General features: G+C 46.8%; 1 protein-coding gene across 2 annotated transcripts in view; it reads left to right on the plus strand.

Moving 5' to 3' along the window:
* Nucleotides 1-868: 868 nt before the first annotated feature.
* Nucleotides 869-20335, plus strand: part of AUG5 (HAUS augmin-like complex subunit) — a 29159-nt gene continuing 9692 nt past the window's right edge. For both annotated transcript variants that reach the window (XM_086825063.1, XM_086825064.1), the window contains exons 1-3: nucleotides 869-1795; nucleotides 18699-19250; nucleotides 19704-19830. In XM_086825063.1, coding sequence (XP_086681189.1) covers nucleotides 1182-1795; nucleotides 18699-19250; nucleotides 19704-19830 — 1293 coding nt within the window. In that variant the 5' untranslated portion in view covers nucleotides 869-1181. The remainder of the gene's footprint in view (nucleotides 1796-18698; nucleotides 19251-19703; nucleotides 19831-20335) is intronic.

A 20335-nucleotide genomic window follows, 5' to 3' on the forward strand; every position in this document is an offset into this window, starting at 1 on the left:
TAGTAGGGGTTCCGCAAAGCATGGTCTTTAAGGGACTCATCGATGTCTCTTATTGTAAACTAGGTTGGAGAGAGTAGCATCTTATATGGGTGAGTCTCTTATCATATTACAATATAATAAGGGACTCACCCATGTCTCTTCTTGTTGTAAACTAGGTCAGAGTAGGAAATGGTGGACTCTTTTAATAGTTAATGTCCTCTAATACGCGCTTTATCTTTTAACCCCTCATGTTAAAATAAATTAAGAAAATTACTAAACTAAGGATAGGAAGATGCAATTTGTTGGCGTTGGGCCGTATACTATAGTAAACTAGGAAGGGTGAACTAAGGAAGGTAAACTAGGGTTGTTTGGTGATGACTATAAAATTTCTTAACGTTAAAATAAGCTAAGGAAATTACTAAACTGAACACAAGACCTAATGTTCTTTGCTTTCATACTAACCATCTCAGTGCTGCTAGCCTTGTTTTTTATTGAATATTTGATTTTTGGAAACATGCATCTCCCCTGGTTTACCATCCTTATTTTAGTAATTATTCTAGTTTACTTTAACGTTGAAATTTTTTTAAGTTGCAGTCGACAATCCTGGTTTACCTTCCTTTGATACTTTACCATTCTTAATTTACTACGGCATTTGAAGGTGAAACGTGGCAATTGAATGCTCGATTATTTTTGATCAGATAGATCTCATGTGACAAGGCTCTTTAAGATCCGGTGCTACTTAGTCTTGAAGTTGGTAATGAATCAGAGTCTCAAGCGCATGCCTAGGGGTGCTTGATGTAAATAATAAAAAAAAACCACTAAAAAAGGATAATAAAAAATACCATTAAACTCCGGATCATTTGGCGGGAAAAGGCGGGCGGGCGAGCCTATAGTGGCGTGGGCGGGCGAGGCCGGACAATGGCCCCCTCGAGCGTGTGTCCACGTACAAGCTTTTGGCAGACTCTCTACCAACACGCCGGCGGGCCAGTAGATGGATCGTTGCCTTGACGGCGATGGCGATGGCGATGGCTATGGCTATTGCGGATCTCGCCTTTCCTCTTGTCGCTGGCGGCTACCATTTTCCTAAGCAGTGATAGTAAACTGCTCATCAAATCTTACACCATAGCCTTAAGGGCCTTTTCTTGCTTCGACGGGTTCCTTTCGCCTACCCTCAGCACAAATCTATCTGCATTTCTGCATGAATGCAGAGCTCCAGCGCAGGCCCCCAGGCAGATGCCATTCTAGAATGGCTCCGACAGGAAATGGGATACCGGCCGCAGAGTCCATACCAGAACTCGGAGAAGCTTCTGCCGTCTGTGGAGAGTCTGAGGAGGATCTGCAGAGGAAACATGCTGCCTGTTTGGAAGTTTCTTCTTGAACGGGTTAAATCCGAGAAGACAGTAGAGATTGTGAAGAGAAACATACTTGTCCATGGAAGCCCTAGCAGCAGTCCACAGCCCAAAGCGGCGTCTTCTTCAGAGTTTCGGGCTACGAAAGGGAAAGGAAACACAGGCAAAGAGAAGGATTTGGGGAAGGTAGGCAGGAGGAGGCCAGATGTGAAAGGTAGGAGCAGTAGGCCTGCAGCAGGTGAACCAGTGAAGGCAAAAGATGGAAGTGAGAGTGAGAAGGAGAAGGTTTCTGAGGCCACAGAGTCCAAAGAGAAGGCTTTGAGAGAGAGAGAGGCAGCTGAATTTGAAGTTGAAAGGTTGAGGCATGTGCTGGACAGACTCAGAAAAGATCTTAAGGGGAGGATGCTAGAGCTATTAAGGGAAGAAGGCGAGCGGCAGCGAGTTTTGGACGACAAATCGGATTCCAGGTATGTGTTGTACGCACTCTCCCTTCTTTGTAGAGGTTGCTTAATTTACGATGCATTTTGGTGCTGCTGTTTAAGAGTTGGGCTGCCAATCAAGAGATCCAAGGTTCACATCCCATTCCCTGCACTTTGGTGCCGTCATATCCATCATAGCTGGTCTGCTGGCTTGGCTATGGTGCTAGAGAGACTCATCTAATCTAATCTCTCTCTCTCTCCCCCCCCCCTTCTCCCTTGGAGCTATGTGGATTTCACATCTCTTGACTGAAGCACGATAAAAAGGTAGCAGGTTATGATGCTATCATGTCTAGTACATTGCAAACCCTTCATCCCACATCGTATCATTTTAGCAGACATTGCAGACCACCTAGATACCTCACTTCAGCTTGTTACTTACATACAGAGGATGTGATGCCTTGGAGGCACATCAGAGTGCAGAAATGGCTAGGTAAGGCAATTGCAGGTGCTAATAGGAGGGATGATTAATGCAGTGTAAGTTCTCACATAAACACATGCACACACCAACAGCTTACAATTACTACTGCTCATTTATTCTAACTTGAGCAATCCCTCTACATTGTAGTGGAGAAAAACTAACAACTGGTTTTTCCGCTGATTCCAAGTTGCAGAGATCTGCTGTCCAAAAGCAAATGCTGGCTGTGGCTGCTGGGGAAAGAGGGGAGACTTGCGGATTTCTACTGCACAGGGATGCTCATGCCCAAAAGAGAGGGAAAGTCTATATGCCGGAACCTTCAAAGGCAACAATGAGGGAAGAGGGGGCTCGGGGCACAGGGGCTCCCTTTTGCAGGGGCCCCTATGTGCTGGTTGGCTGGAGAGTGAATCAGCCTGCACGACCAGCCATTTTTGCCTTTGAAATGGCTTTCTTTGTTCACATGTGGTCCTCTATTGGCTGGCGAGCTCAGATCTGGCGCCCATTCAGTCCGTGCGTCCATGCTGCTGCTGTCTGCCTTAGGCAGACCATTTCTCATGGAGGCCGCCCACCCTTGTAGCTGTCTTGGGCTGCTTGTAGTGAGGTGTGTCTCATTCTCCCTCAATAAGACTGCAACTGTTCTTAGCTGTATAGCTTCTGTATAAAAAAGAATGGACAAACTCAGGCTTCCTATGACCCAAGGCATTCGATGCCCTAAGAAACGTGATGAAGCTTTGAGTCTTATTTTGAAGCTAACATTGCGCCCTGGTCTTGGCAGTAGTGAACACGAGACTGCAGTGTATCTTTGGATGAGATCTCCAATCAAGCACCTCCTGATGAAGTACCTGCCACTAGTTACGCACATGCTGATGAAGTATTGGTCGTTAATGAGAATCTTTATGTATAAGCATGGGCTGAGAACTCTCTTGATAGACTCTTTCAAAAGTCACCAAAGCATACACATCCGTTAGAACATCAGTTGAGATTGTAGTTGTCAAAACGTGGTGTTGGCAAGGTCCTAACCGTGTTCTCACGTTTTTACCCAAGAGAAGCTGTTGCTAACCTCATTGAGATGTTTGCATCTGCACTTGCCAGCCATATTTTCCAATCCCGACAGCAACATTGGAACTGTTGGTTGGCAAGTTGGAAAATGCTACATCATTAAGCTTGCACTTATGAAAATAATGTCCTACCTAGTTGTCAATGGAAAGATTGTAAGCGCTATCCCAAGTGCAGTTATGTTATTGCCATTGTGATGCACCTTCAAATAACCTTTTCTCGTGTTGTAATACTCAAAATCCTACTTGTGCATGTAAGCTTGTCTATGGAATACAACTAACCCTACAACATGGCATGATGGCATGGCGTTGGGATCCGTTTCCGATATCATTTTTTGGCTGCTTTCAAAATGCTTTGAGGTTTCTGTTTCCATTATGTTGGGATGTTTTGACAACTATGGTTGATATGGTTCACCAAAACCCTCTTTGCAAAATCCAAAGCAATTTTGCATATGGAAGGGAAAAAAAGGTAGATGTTGCTTTTCAAAGCCATTAATTGGAATCTGCACTTCCTTGGCTATACATGTTGAGACCAAAATCCACCATTTCGAGGTTGGGCTTAGACTTTTAGCCCTCATTCTGGACACAATCCTGGCAACATACTCAAGGAAACAAAATTTGTGATATAAATAAGTTGAAGTTGCAACTATGGACATATGAGATCTGCAACTTCCATTGGTGAAGACACATTAGCTATAACATATCCTCTTGTGGTGCGGCAACTCCTTACAAAAACGATATCCACTGAACACCTTGAACGGCCTTGAAGACTCTTCTACGCATACATTGTTGGAAATGTTGCCGGATCACTTATTCAACTTTTGGGATCCGGCAACAAGTATACTATGGATATGTATGGGCTTGATGCTATTTTGAAATCTTGGTTTGCGACTAACCCAAGAAATGAAGATAATCGAGACACATGTAGGTCCATATCCCCTACAATCATTCTTTGGTTCTAAAGTAGCCTCCTCCTTGGATTGCTCCAGAGCATATCTTGATACAGAGTTCACCCACTATTGGGCACTGATGACGTTAGTGGGTTGTCATAGTATCTAGTCCATACTGTGCATAATGGAGTTGATAGTTATATAGTCTTGTGGGTTGACTACCATGAGTATATAACATGCATGTTCCTAAAAGGTGAATTTGGGCATGTTCTTGGATTCATCTAGGTATATAATCGAGACAATGCAGGTCCATATCCCCTACAATCATTCTCTGGTTCTAAAGTAGCCTCCTCCTTGGTTTGCTCCGTCACGTTGTGTGGTGATCTTTTGCAATGTGCTTGATATAGTCATACTTGACACATTATTGTGTTAGAAGTCATCTCCTGTCCAGTTTTATACACCAGGGCCTTTGTTGTGGGTGTGCCCGCCCTTATGAGGTGTTTTATCATTTTTCCCCACTCCGCATTTTTTCCATTTTTCTGTGGCTTGGGAGGCAGCCCTGAGTTGGCAGGAGGATCCATTTGCTGGCCGACTACATCAGATGTGTGTATTGGAGCTGGCCGACTGTACCTGATGCAGTCGTGGACCCTCAGAGCTGGCCGACTGCATATGCAGTCGTGGAGCCTTTTTTAGCAGGCCGACTACACATGTGGGGGCATATAAATAACCCCCATACCACTTAGTGGATCATATTCGGGATCTTCTTGTGTATATCAGAGCAGAGTTACACGCCTACATCTCTCTCTCTCTCTTGCTGTTTTTCTGCATGCGTTTTTTGCTCGTGTTCCCAGATCTTGTCATCATCTCTGCTGCGTATTCTGACATGGTATCAGAGCCCTAGGCTCTAGATAGGTCTTGGGATTTGTGTGAGCAAGAGGGGGACTGTTTTGGGCTGATTGGGAAGAGAAGGTGCAAGAGGAAGGCGGGTTGATTGCTGGACAGCCACTTGCAGGTTTTAGTTCTTCTTTGTTCCCACTCACCCACCCTATTCAGAGTACATCCCCGCAATGGCAGATCTGTTTGAGATGGCCGAGAGACATGTGAAGATCCGGACACTCCCCACGTTTCCGGTGGACCGTCAGTTGGACGGGAGCAACTACGGCATATGGAAGGTTATGATGGAATCTGTCCTGGAGTCTTACGACCTCGTTGATTTCGTCGTTGGTGGTGTTTCACGGCCGGAAGTAGAGGAAGGGGAGTTACCGTCAACCCGAAAGGGATTGTGTCAACGCCAGGGTCCGTTCGTTTATTTTCCTCAACTGCACACCGCAGGTAATCAATCATGTAAAGCACATGACGCTGGCCAGAGGTATATGGCAGCATTTGGCCTCACTTTACAACAGGGTATCGCCCATGAAGAGGATTTCCTTGGAAGTACAGATGCGGGTTATGAGTCCTGCAAAGTCGTTGACGATGCGGGAGCATATTAACAAGTTGCAGGCTCTTCAACAAGAAGTTCTTCAGGCTGGAAAGGAGATATCGTCAGAGGACATGGCCATAACGTTGCTGTCGCACTTGCCCTCTTCGTACTCAGCATTTTACTCCTCTTTGATTACCAGTGGGTGGCAGGCTCAGCACCATCACGTGGGAGGAGCTTGTGCCCATGGTCCTGGACCAGGAGGAACGATTCACGAACCCTCCTCAGGGTGGAGGTTTGGAGGCCTTAATTGGCCAACGGTCGAAAGGCCGTAACTCGGGCAAAGGGAAGGCTTCATCGAAGAAGTCTTCTGAGAAGAAGTCTGACGCTGACCGCGAGAAATTGAAGGCAGAGAGGACCTGTAATGATTGTGGCGAGAAAGGCCACTATTGGAGGCAGTGCCCCAAGCGGAAGACCGAGAAGGGTGAAGATTCCTCAGCAGCAATCATGAAGACTCGGGCTTTTTTGCACCTGGAGGTGGTGGACACCGATGTTTCATTTTCTTCAGGCAGGGAGGAGATTAGAGGATTCTCCGCAACGGATACTCGGGAGTGGATTTTCGATAGTGGTGCTTCCAGGCACATGACTCCTTCCCGTTCCGGTTTACAGGATCTCTGTAGGCTTTCTGGTCATATTCTTAATGGGGATACGTCCACTATCCCTGTTCACAGTGAGGGCATGATGGAGATAGTTCCCGATGGCAAAGGGGGGAAGCATTCCTCCCAGGTGTTGTATGTTCCGGCACTTGGTTTTCATCTGTTGTCAGTGCATCGGGTTTGCAAGACTGGCGTACGGGTGGAGTTTGATGAGCATTTTGTTGCTGTCTGGGACAAAGCAACAGGCCAAGTGGTTTGGGAAGGCGGAGTGGAGAATGAAGTTTACAGGCTTTCAGTACTCTCTCCCCCAGGTCCTCAGGTTTGTGATGAGTGGCAGTCTGGTAATGGCCACTTAAGTGTGGATACGCTGCAGGTGCGGGCTTTTCGGGACCAGATGGTGGATAGCTTGCTAGTAGATGGCAGCAGTTGGCAGGAACCTTCCAGTACTGATGTTGGTGGTTCTTGTGTTTGTCAGTCAGAGGAAGCTGAACAGGTCACTTATGCTCTGATGTCTTGTCATGTTCAGGACAAAGAATCTCCGGTAGTTGAGGATGTTCTTTCCACGGGGACCTTTTGGAAAGCTAGTCAGGTGGGCAGGTGCTTACTTGCAGAAGGAGGTGGTTTCTCCAGGCTTTGTGGTTCCGGATTCAAAGGGGGTGGTTGACAGGTTTCATCAGGTTTCCAGGACTTGTTTGTGCACCGTAACAGGTGTTGATCCTTGTGAGCAGTGTGATGTCTTTGTGACTCAGAAGCTGTATGGTCATTGATCTGGTTGATGGACACCAGATTGGACGGGAGCTTCTTGATGAGGCAGTTGAGCTCATGGTTGCAGATGTCTCTTTGGGAGGCAAGATTGCGTTTCCTGTGGTTTGTGCGGCATGCGAAGGATCATGGACTCTTGTACGCAAGAGGGGGATTGTTGGATGGAGTCCAACTCCACGGTTGGAGTGACTCAGTTTGGGGAGGAGATCCGGACACGAGGAGCTCTACTTCAAGCCCAGGAGTGGTTTTACGGAGCAGGAGGAGATAGTCATCTTTTGCCTTGTCGAGAACAGAGGCAGAGTACCGGGCTGTTTGTGATGCTGCTTGTGAGGTGGTGCGGATGCAGAGGTTACATTGCAGGTTTGGGCTTCCACTGGAGGAACCCATGGTCATCCAGAGGCACTTTGTTCGTGAACAGATCGTTGCTGATGACAACTTGCTAGAGTTCTGTTCGACGGAGGAAAGTACGGTGGACCTCTTCACGAAGTCGCTCTCTCAGGATTTGCTCAGGCGGCACCTGAGCTCCATGTGGTTGGTTTCACAGCCAGGAGCTGAGAGGGGGTGTTAGAAGTCATCTCCTGTCCAGTTTTATACACCAGGGCCTTTGTTGTGGGTGTGCCCGCCCTTATGAGGTGTTTTATCATTTTTCCCCACTCTTCGCATTTTTTCCCTATTTTTCCCATTTTTCTGTGGCTTGGGAGGCAGCCCTGAGTTGGCAGGAGGATCCATTTGCTGGCCAACTACATTAGATGTGTGTATTGGAGCTGGCCGACTGTACCTGATGCAGTCGTGGACCCTCAGAGCTGGCCGACTGGCTGCATGCTGCTGGCCGACTGCATATGCAGTCGTGGAGCCTTTTTCAGCAGGCCGACTGCACATGTGGGGGCATATAAATAGGCCCCCACCCCCATACCACTCAGTGTATCATATTCGGGATCTTCTTGTGTATATCAGAGCAGAGTTACACGCCTACATCTCTCTCTCTCTTGTGCTGTTTTTTTGCATGCGTTTTTTGCTCGTGTTCCCAGATCTGGTCATCATCTCCGCTGCGTATTCTGACATATTGTGCCAACCCCTTGTCTTGGAACTCTTCTCGAGAGAGTCATGGCTTCAACACTTAACAACTTGAATCGTCTAGAGCTTGACCCCTTTCTTGAAGTACAAGCTTGGAAGATGGGAGATTGTCTAGTCAACAATGCATTTGCATCAAGCATGTTTGCTTGGGAATGACTTGCACGTGTGAACTTGTTTTCTGATATGGACATTGCGTGGTTTTAAATGCCATTAATGTCCATGTGTTGGCACTTTATTAAAGGCTTCCCTATATAAAGGCTTCTCTCCCCTCTTACTGTATCCATTCATTCTCAGTGCATGATTGTCTCCAGCCATCTCTTGGCGAGTATAAACCTTGTGTAAACCTCTTGCTATAATGAAGTTGATTGTTGTCTGACATCTTTCTCTCTTTGCCATCTCTCCCTGTCTCCTGTGTTTTGCTCCCGCATTGTGCAACTCTGATATAGTATCAGTCGCTGAAGGTCTTGGCTGCCCTCTTTTGCAAAATTCTTCCCTCTTCTAGCAGCGTTTTCTTTTGGAGATCATCGATTGGCTGTGTTTTTTTTCTGCTGTACCTGCGTTCCTTACATCTGCAATTCTTCTTCATCAGCATTTTGCTTCTCTGGTGCTCCTGCCCCCCCTTGTGGTCTCCGCATGGAGTCAAGGTGCAACCATGAGGGGGTTGTGTTTTTTGCTTCCCCGAGCAATTTGCTGCTGCTGTTGGTGAACCGTGGGCTGCTCTTAACACCCTGGACAGCAGTTGGAGGAGAGTTCTTGCATCCGGAGCAGCCCGATAAGCGGCTTCACAAGGCGAGCCCTTCCTCCCTCCTGCGTGTCACCAATTGGCCGACCATTTGGTCCATCTCCAGATTTGTGTCTTGTTCACTTGAGGCCAGGCCAGTGTCTCATGTGAAGGGGCCAATATTTTTGCATAACATGGATGGGAGTCAGACTGGTGCCACCTGTGTGTTAGCAGGACGGTGTCGTATGGACGGGAGCCAGACTGGTGCCACCCGTGTATGACCTGGACTGTGTTGTATCCATGGGATTGTCACGCCATGGAAGAGCCAGTATTTGTGCCATGTCTTGCCTATAGGACTGTCACTCCATAGGGAGGCTCGTGCCTGGATCTCTGTCTTACCTATGGGACTGTCACTCCATAGGAAGACCGGGATTTATGTTTTCTGTCGTGCCATCATTGTGCTCGACAGATGTTTTGTACTTGTTCCATGAACGGGAGATATGTCCATGATACTATTTGCACATGCATTCATGTTTTGCATGTTTGGAACTGTTTTCGCATGACTTGTATTCTTGTGTTTGCCTGTTTGACGTGCCACTTACTGAGCGGGGATGCGTGCCAGTGAGTCGTTTAGTTTGCTTTGTCTTCTGACGAGTTTTGTTGCGTGTGAACAGGTGGTAAGTGTATTGCACTTGTTTACTTTATAGCATTCTTTTTAACCTTTGTTCTTTATAAGGTGGCAAGTTCACATTCATTAAAGAGTGGGCACCCTGCCAAATATTTAATGATGTCCTTGGTAGGGTGGGCACCCACGTTTAATCATGAAGGGTAAAAAGAACTCTTTATGTGTGGGGGTGGGTGCATGGCCACCTACCCACACCCCACCTTGGAACTGGCCGCCTCCATGCAAACTAGAGGGGCCGGTCAACTGTGGTTGTGTGCTCTCTCTCCAACACCTACAAAGGAGCGACCATCTCACCAGCTTAGGAGCACTGTGCAGGCGACCATCCTTCATCCTCCATAGGCGGCTGTGCTCCTCCCCTTGCAGGCGGCTGCGCTCTCTTCCACACGCGGCCACAGGCGGCTGCGCCTGTCTTGTGGAGGCGGCTGTGCCTCCTCTCCACGGGCGACTACAGGCGGCTACGCACCTTCTACAGGTGGTTGCGCTCTCTACAGGCGGCTGTGCTTCCTCTCCACGGGCGACTACAAGTGGCTGCGCACCCTCTATAGGCGGCTACGCTCTCCTCCACAAGTAGCTGCACCGGTGGTTATGCCCTTTTCCTTCTTGCGAGTAGGCTGCTGCGCCCTGGTGTCCATCTCTAGTAGCCGCACCTAGATGCATCGGGTATTTGTCTTCCACTAGCGGGCTACAGGTAAGTGGATTGAGATTTAAGTAAAGGACTTTGATGTAAATGTAATAAAGGTCACTCTTTGCTGCTAACACCCGTTCGGTGTCGGGTAGTCCAAGCTTCTGGAGAACCACGGTCTATGGGTGCCGAGATCGGGAGAGCCAGGCGTTAGGACGGGAGCGCCTGTTTGTGCGTGGTCGTGGAACACCAGTGGGGCGCTCTCCGCGGATTCTAGTGAAGGCACAGGACGGTAGAGACTAGACTACTCAAGTGGACTGCTCTCCTTGGAACGTCTACTTCGAGCCTCTTGTTTGGTAACTGTATTCATCTCAGTTGTACATGGACATCAAGTTGAAGGTTCTAACGGTTCTGACGAACCAGAGGGTGGCTTATCTTTAGGAACCGTTGGTTCATTGAACCCATGGAGCATTGTATCTTTTAAATACTCCCAATAATATATCATATATTGAGGGGGGGTCGGCCCGTTCCGGCCCTAGTGCTGGTGTCCATTGATCAACATTTCATTTCATTTCAATTTTCAGTTGTTATTAAATATCAAATTGTGATATTTAAGTTGTGCTACTACGCGTGTGGGTGTCCAACGGAGTCTATTCCCATTTGACGGGATCGGTTTCACTGTGTTTTGGTGGCTGCCCCCTTCTGTGTTTTGGTAGCTGCATCCTAAGGTGGCTGCGTTTCCTTTTTCATGTGCCTTCCCTCATCAGCGATTTGTTCTAGTTGTGCTCCTGTCCTTACAAATCTTTTGCAAGGCGCCAAGGTGCTATTCTAGTAGGCTACTTTTTTTTTTCTTTTCTACGAGCATTTTGAGCAGCGGCTGGTGGTGTGTGGGCAGCAAGGCTTGACAAGCGGTTTTGGCGGTCCTACTTCTTCCCTGGCTACCCTCCCTTTTGCGGTAGGTGCTTCCTGGTGGCTCTATTTTCTGCTGTCCAGTCCCTTTTCTACCTCAGTTTTTTGAGGGGGGTTGAAAGGTTCTCGTGGTTCGTGTTGTTAAAGAGTGTTGGAGATTGGTCCTAGAGTGTTGAGATTTAGTGAGTTCAAAGCCTTGCTTGTAGAAGGTGGACTTTTTGTTGTGGATATGGGTCCCTTGTACGAATAAAGACGACAAACTGGATGGGACGAACTTCGCTCATTGCAAGCTTAACATGAAGGTCTGGTCATGTTACCTCAGAGCTTTGGACGCCAGATTGACACCGGCGGCGCCCTCGAATCATTTTCCTGAGAAAATGAACTTTAGTAAGTATAATGGTAAACTCGATCCCACAACTCTCTATTCATGGTTACATCAATTCGAAGCTTACTTTGGCGCAGTTAGAAAAACAGATATTGACAGAGTGATCTTAGCTAGTTGGTACTTGGAAGGTGAGGCCATTCCTTGGTGGACTCAGTGGGCTCATGCCCACACCAGAGCAGGTATGGCAGCTTATGTGTGGGACGAGTTTGTGCGCGACCTTAAGCAGCGGTTTCTACTGCCCCACTACCTTGAGCGACTCGAAGACGAGTTCAGGGGAGCGCGTCAGAACGCGCAACCAGTCCTTCAGTTTGCCAATAAAATTTTGACTTTATGTCTACAATTAGGGTTATCTGATACGGACAAGAAAGGGCAGTTTTTGTATGGCTTGGACACGCAAATCCAATGGGAGGTGCGCATGTTAAGGCCAGCCACCTTTGAAGACGCACTCTCGCTTGCGAAGAGTGCAGAAATGAAACATAATGGTGGCAAGCCCAAGACTTCCTAGCCAGCTTCTCCCAGGGCTAACGCCTCGGGGGGCAAAAGCCAGAACCAAACGGGGTCTTTCCCAGGACAGAGCCCGGGAGCCTTTGGCTCCAAGAACTCGAACAATGCGTCAGACCAGAAAGCGGAGGCAGGCAAGATTGGTAGCAAGTTAAGTGCTGAGGAGCTTTCTCAGTACAAGGAGGAGGGTAGATGTTTCTTTTGTCATACAGAAGGACACACTTCTCGGGATTGTCCAAAGAAGCCTCCAAAGCCCGCCGCCGCCGCCTCCACAGCTTCCGTGGTAAGCTCAGCTCCCACACAGACCCCAGCGGCTACCCCTAGTTCTTCAAACCCCGGTGCTTCAGTTGGAGCAATTATTAGCCGGGAGCTCGAAGATAAGTAGAAGGGCGTCCATGACCAGGAGTGTGAGCGCAACGAATTGCTCAAGTCCTTTGGCTACATAGGTGGCCAAAGAGTCGTTGTCTTGTTTGACAGCGGCGGCAGCACGGAGGATGTGGTCACGGAACAAGCCGCTAGGCATGCCCGTTTTGAGCTGACTTCGGTGGACAAACAGGTTGAGGGTTTTAGCACAGGTATGACAATGAGCGTCAAGTATGAAGCTCTAGGTGCTAAGTTAGTGATTCAGGGCATAGAGTTTGTGCGTGACTTTATGGTTGCCCCTCTTGTAGGAGCAGACATAATTTTGGGTATTCAGTGGTTTCACAAGTTTCTTCCTGATGTCAAGTGGGACAAGCACACGTTCCATATCAATCGGAATGTGTCAAACGCCCCGGTGACCATTAAGTGTGAGCCAGGAATTCCGAACTTTCCGCTCATAAGCCACTTTGCAGGCTAAGCGAGCAATCAGGAAAGGTGCACAATGTGCGATGATTTACATCCAGACAGCCCAGACGGTGGCTAGTGCTTTCGAGAAGTACTCGGTTTTCCATGAAAAGTTTCAAAAGATTTTTATTCAGGACAGCCTCCCTCCCCAGCTCCCCTCGTCCAGACCAGAGGACCACAAGATTGACCTCCTCCCAGGCTCGGAACCCCCGAGCAAGTTTCCGTATCGCCTTTCTAAGGCAATGGAATCGGAGTTGGACCGCCAACTCCAAGAATTGTTGCAATCTGGCTTAATCCGCCCTAGCGTGTCGCCATTTGCAGCGTCGATCTTGTTTGTCAAGAAGAAAGATGGGTCTTCCCGTTTGTGTGTCGATTATCGTGCACTCAACAAGCTGACTAGCAAGAGTAGATTCCCGATGCCTCGAATTGACTATATCCTCGAGAGGTTGAATGGAGCAAAGGTGTTCTCAAAACTGGATTTAAAGAGTGGGTACCACTAGGTACGGATTGTGGAAGGGGACATCCCCAAGAAAACCTTCCGTATGGAACGAGCCCACTATGAATTTGTGGTCATGCCATTTGGCTTGACAAACGTCCCAGCTACGGTTGATGATGCGTGTTTTCCGGGATTTGATTGGAAAGTGTGTTCATGTTTCTGGACGACATACTCATATTTTCAGCTACGGTTGAGCAGCACGACATTGATGTGGAGAAAGTCCTTAAGTTGCTGGAAAGCAGCGAGCTCCTCGTCAATGAAAAGAAGTCGGAATTTTATCTATTCTAGGTGCATTACTTGGGATATATAATTAGTGCTGAAGGCATTCGACTTGATCCGGCTAAAGTGGCCGAGATTGTCAACTGGGAAGTACCTCAGACAGCCTATGACATTAGATCTTTTGTGGGTATATGCCAGGCATACTCCACTCACATCGACAAGTTTTCTGACCTCTTGGCAGATCTCATTGATTTGCTAAAGGGAGTGAAGACAAGATGGCAAAAGATTCGAATGACTCCACGAGCGTTGGAGGCATTCCAGAACCTCAAGGTGGCTTTGTCAGAAGCGCCTTGTTTAGCACTTGCCTCGTGGGACGAACCATTTCAAGTGATCACTGATGCGAGTAACATCGCAATTGGAGGTGTATTGCAACAGAATGGTCATCGTGTAGCTTACATGTCTCGTAAGTTACTGCCCGCCGAGAAGAACTACTCAGTCCATGATCGTGAACTCCTAGCAGTTATACAGGCGTTGAAACATTGGAAACATTTTCTGTATGGTCGTGACTTTGAGGTTCGCACTGACCATCAAGCATTACGCTCGATGCCAACAGACTAAAAGAGAAGCTGGGAGGTGAGAATAACACAGTTACTTCTCACAAACTCGTTGAGGTTGATGATTTATCCTATGTTCCACATGAACCTGAAAAGGAACTTCGTAATCGCTTAATCCCTGAGGTTAAAATTAAGTGAAAAGATAAGAAAATCGAGGATTCGACTTGGGAGTCAGTTGAGAACGCTCAACGCAGGTTTCCTTCTTTTCATTGCAAGAGTACAATGTTTTGAGAGGAGACGTATGTTATGCACATGTCATATTGTGTGCATATACTAGGAAGGTAACCCGCCCTAGGCATGTGAGCATGGGATCATGGGAACATGCTCTAGTGGGACAAGGGTTAGATCTAACCAGGGTTGGGACAAGTCTAGTGGTCTGAATCGTAGACACTTGTCCCTTCTTGCTCAAAGTGTCAGCCACTGGATTGGCCTTTCTTGGAAGGTACTCAATCATACCACCAAGCTGCTGGAATATCCGACTCCAGCGGTGTTGTCAATCACTCCACTGTGCACTTGGCATCTGGATGAACTCTGACATGTGGAGGTAGTTTTAGTTCATACACAACTGTGCCAATCTGACCTATAATCTTGAGGGTCCTTTCCAGGACATTTCGATGGACTTTGTCACAAATCTGCCTCCCAGTCCGAGTAAGCGTAATACGCAGTGCTTAACCATTGTTAATAGGTTTAGCAAATTTGTTATGCTTATTCCTTACAGGGCCAATGTGACCGCCGAGGATGTTGCCCAGTTGTTCATTCGGCATCGGTACCTGATGGGTGGGATTCCTAGGACCATAGTGTCAGACCGAGATGCCAAGTTTACCCCTCATTTTTGGAGGGCATTGTTTGATAATTTTGGTACTAAGCTGAATTTTTCCAGTGCATTCTACCCACAAACGGATGGCCAGATAGAGATATACAACCAGTTGGCCTTTGATGTGCTAAAGTGTTATGTCCACGATCAGCAAGGTAAGTGGGAATCGTATTTGCCTTTGGTTCAAGCTGTTTTGAATGACTCTTTTTCTTCAGCTATTGGCAGGACTTCATATGAGGCAGCGTTTGGAAGATCGTCTTCAGTACTGGAGGCGAACAGAGTGACGGAGTCTTACCAGGAGATCTTAGAGTCAGTAAAAGATAGATTGGCTAAAGCGCAAGAGGCCTACACTCGACAGGCCAATAAAGACCAAAGGTATATGAAGTTTTCGGAAGGGGATTGGGTTTATCTTCGGATAATGAAGCAAAGATTGAAGCAGGTGGGCAAGTGATGCCCAAAGTTGTCTTTCAGGAGCCTTGGACCTTTTCCCATCAGGAAAAAGATTAATGAGGTGTCTATGCAGTTAAAGCTACCTCCGAGTTGGACTATGCACGATGTATTTCATGTCAGTTGGTTAAAGCTATGTGCAGGTCCAACCCCTTGAGAGGTCAAAGACGAAGCGGAACTAGACATTGTGGATGAAGCAGAAGTTATGGTTCCAGAACAGATCCTTCTGCACCGTTTCAAGCATGGCTCAGGCCGAAGACTACGACAGTTTCTCACGAAATTTTATGGACCGAGGAACCCATGAAGCGGTATGGCTTGACAAAGAGTTTTTCGAAGACTATCCGGTATTATTAACGGATTATTTGGAGGCTATGCAGCTTCCGTCAAGTTAAGCAAAAGGGGATGTCACATGCATCCCGCACTTGGATGCCACGTAGACATTACTGTTCAGAAGGTGTAGGACCTGGGATGGTGAACTGGTCCCATGTGAGCCCACTCTGGGACGAGTCAGCCAGGGATCCATCTCAGTCGTCCGAGGTCAGGTGTGCATTGTCCTACACATGAGTCCAAGGTCAGGTGTGCACTCTCCTGCACATGAAACAGTGCCAGTCCGCGCTGTGAGTCTTCCTCAAGAATGATGTCAGTGGTTCTGTGTATCTGGTATGGTACCGGATGCGAGATCACTGAGTAGATAGTGGTAGGACAAGGGGCCAGCCCATAGGGCTACCCCAGATCTTAGTGTGGGCATGGGAATGGTGTGGAACCACCCCCATGAGGGCCAGGAAGGCCTCACCAGCCATGGAGGGGCCCTAGGACAGCCCTAGGGCAAGAATAAGGCATATTCCAGGAGATTACAGCCTTTACATGGCTGTAGGGCAAGTATGGGGCAGCCCATACAGGCTGCCCAGCCCTTGGATTGTGGGCAAAAGCTGTGCCCAGCCCTCTGGAAGCAGGCGCATCATGCCCAGCCTTTTAGGAAAAAAATGCAGCATTTAATGAGATTTAATTCAGCATTAAATGCTGAATTTCCAGTCGTGGGACATTTCTGGGCTGGCCGACTGTAGTAGCATTGGCCGACTGCTCCTGATGGGGTAGTATAAATAGAATTGCCCATAATCCCATTCATTCATCTCATTCTCCACCAAGAGCTCAAGCATAAGAGGCTAGACAAAGCCAAGAGGGTGCTAAGCTAGGTCAAGGGCAGGGTATTCCCAGCCAAGAAAAGGTCTAAGACTGCTGTATTTTCTTTTAGATTTTCTCATCATTCTAATAAAGCAAATACACCATGCGTGGTGGGGGCCCTACAGAGGGTAATTGGGACCCAATACTGTGTCCTCTCCACCTCTCCCTCTCTCTCTCTCTCTCTCTCTCTCTCTATTTTCTGCACATCTCCTTTCAGTTTTTTGTGCGTCAATGTCCGTCGCGAAAATGATAAAAATAAGAATCTGGCAGGACAAGGTCAGCTTTGGTATCTATGGATTGAATGTCGTTTCAAATTCATTGCTTGGTGTTGGAGAGATTATGGACTGGATGTGTTCCAAGTTCATTGTCTGAGGTTTTGGGATGTGATGTGTTTACAATCCACTGTTGGGAGATTATGGGCGTGGTATGTCCATCAGCTCATCATTTCTATACTTGGAGTTCATTGCACACCGTTGTGGGAATTCGGAGCCAAGAAGAATTCTTTGGTGTCCAGGGTGGCTTTGTGTTTTGAGGAGACAAGTTGGTAGGTACATCTTCTGCGGTGTATTCAGTATCTGTAGTACTGGGGTGTCCATGGTCGTGTCTACATCAGCTTTTCTTCTTCATACGTTTGCTCACGCAGAGGGGGTGTTAAAATATGTGCATCTCATGTGTTATGTGGGAACAGGGTCTTATATAAGGATTGACACTTTATTAAAGGCTTCCCTATATAAAGGCTCCTCTCCCCTCTTATATTATCCATTCATTCTCAGCGCATGATTGTCTCCACCCATCTCTTGGCGACTATAAGCCTTGTGTAAATCTCTTGCTATAATGAAGTTGATTATTGTCTGACATCTCTCTCTCTCTCTCTCTCTCTCTCTCTCTCTCTCTCCTGTGTTTTGCTTCCGCATTGTGCAACTCACACCCACGACTAAGGATTTGACAATCCCATAGTTTCATCCACATTTCTTCCTAAGTCCAATTCATCCCCTACCTTTTACCATTGAGAGGTAAGGGATCATTACGATTAACTCTCAGTGCTGGTCACCTTCATTGTTGAGGTTCTGGACACATGAGATCAGCTTGCTGGTAGACACCACAAACTCACTCATTCTATCTAAATTTCACATGTTGTGACATTTTATCTTTCTGTTTTTGGTCCCATAGGCCATGTTTGGACTCCATGGGCCTTGGTATCATCATTATCATAATCTCTCTTGGTCCACTGGCTTGGCTATGGGGTTAAAAGACTCTCGCTTGTGGCTGTCTTCCCTTAACTTGTGGTTAGAACTGGAGTTTTTTTGCACATTGATCTACGCATGAAGAAGCGGACTTGTCTTCTTGCATAAATCTGAATGTCATTCATGAATGATGGTGATCATGTGTGTGTGTGTGTGAGAGCATATCTTGGTACAAAGTTCTACACCCACTATTGGGCACTGATGACGTTAGTGGGGATGTCGTAGTATCTAGTCCATACTATGCATAATGTAGTTGATAGTTATATAGTCTTGTGGGTTGACTACCATGAGTATATAACATGCACGTTCCTAAAAGGTGAATTTGGGCATGTTCCTGGATTCATCTAGGTATATGAATGATGGTGATCCATTTATGAAGTCATGATTACTAAGATGGACATGTCTCAGTTTGTACAACTCCATGCATGAATTTACAAATAGTAAGGTGGAACTCTATACATTCTCTCTTGGATGGAGGTGATTTATGCATGAACTTGTGATTACTAGGGTGGATATGTCTTTGTGCATGCATCGAGAACCTACACTTGAACATTTAAGTTCATTAAATTTTGAAGCCTAAGATGATTGTATCTTTGTACATAAATCTGCACCAACTCGTTATTTGGGTGATTTACGTATGAAGTTGTGACTTACTAATGCTGATATTATCTTTGTATGAAAGCCTGCAAATGCTGTTGAGTGCTGATCATATTAGAGGGCCTGAACTGTTGGGCTTCTCTTTGTACACAGATGCACCTACTCTTAGATTGAATAATTTCTATACTGATGAATTGTAATCACTAAGGAGGACTTTCTTGCATTCAATTCTCTACCTGCTACCTGCTTGTGTGCACTGTTGTTATGACAGGGTTTAGGGTACAATCTATGCTGTGCATAATAAACTTGATGCTGTGTGCAACCTGATGAAGGTTATCACTCTTGACACTCTTTACTGTAGGCATAAGCAAGTTCTTCTGGAAGCTTACGATGGGAGGTGTGAACAAGCTGCTCGCATTTTTGCTGAATATCAAAGAAGGCTACATCGTTACGTTGAACATGCAATGGACGTTCAGAGAGGAAAAGCTGGAGGAACTGATGCAGCGCCAGATCCCATTGCCAGTCACACTGACTTGGACACAGTGTATGCCACTTCGCTGAAAGGTGGCAAGCCTGCTGATGGTGGTCCCATTCTTATCGAGACTGTAGCAGAAGGGAGGGTTCGGAAGTCTTGCGAGGCTCTCGCTGCACAGATAATTGAGAGAATAAAGAACATCTTTCCTGCTTATGATGGAGGTGGAAGCCAGAGAGAAACAGGTGCAGAAGAGAGGAAACTAGGTATGGATGTGGACTGGGAATTGATACCGGAGAATGTCAAAGAGATTGCTCTGAGCCTTCTGAAGAACCCACCGCAACTCTTGCGAGCAATGGCAGGCTACACATCTCAAATTCTGGCTTCAATTATTCGAGAGACGGAGAAGATTGATATAAAAGCAGATGCCGAACGGCTTCGGTGTGTTTCTTTCTCTGTCATTCTTGAGCTGGTAATATTGGTGTACTTAAAGAAGATGTCGGACATGCTTTAGAGGGATCATTGTGATTGGTATGGGTTGAATACTGGCGGAATCATGCATTGTCCATGTACCCTGTGGTAAGTAGGCACCATTAGTAGGGATTTCTGGTGGCAATGTGTCTTCTCTTATTGCAAATTGTGTGTTAAGGGGTACTGTGGTGGAATGTGTGTGGTGATAGCTCCTCATGCCAACCTTTATTATAAATATGCTGCTGCTCGGATCGTGCTCTTCCTTTGCAAGCATTCATACATACCTCATTTGCAGTAGCCTGAGATGGTGTGACCTTAGTTGTTGGAGGGTGTTTCATGTACTTTCAGTAGTGCCATGCTTTTTGATGGGGTGCCTCACAGCCAAAAACTTGAAATCAACTCATGATTTTGCTACATTTGCAGATATAAATATGAAAACAACAGGATCATTGAAGATGTCTCAGTAGACACAGACGAAAGCTTGCTCTCGCATAGCAGAGGCAACAAAGTTGGGGTAAAGGGGACATTTAGACAGCTGAGAGAGAGACAGGTGATGCATATATTGGATTCTAGTGGTTTTTGTGGATTTGGCATGTATTTATCTTTCTGTTTGCCTTAACTTCTGTGGCATTTGCCTGGGTCTTTGCGAGTGTTCGTCTTTTCTAACTACTTGCTTTACCATTGCACTTGACTAACAGTATGGAAACTCTTCTCTTTGGAGCAGGCAACAGACAATTCTTCTTTAATATTCAACCATGATCCCTAGGATGACTTCAATGTTAAGTGAATCTGTATGCCATCATGTATCGGTTTTTGTCATGTAATGGTACAAGAAGGGTGCAATCCTGCATGCCTGCTACCAACTTTGGATGCACAAGCAAAGTCGTGGGAAATATGGAAATGGAAAGAGAAATGGCATTTGAGGATGTTGAGGGAACACCACTTTAGCAGGCGTGTCTTGGGGGGGGGGGGTGGAGGGGCGAGATGGGGGATGCTAATAACACCAAGAAATGAGATTAAGAAGAGATAGTAGAGACCCAAGTTGTTGGAGAACA

This window comes from Cibotium barometz, chromosome 31 (assembly GCF_041138505.1).
Source record: "Cibotium barometz isolate CiBa-2024 chromosome 31, ASM4113850v1, whole genome shotgun sequence".
Classification (NCBI taxonomy): domain Eukaryota; kingdom Viridiplantae; phylum Streptophyta; class Polypodiopsida; order Cyatheales; family Cibotiaceae; genus Cibotium; species Cibotium barometz.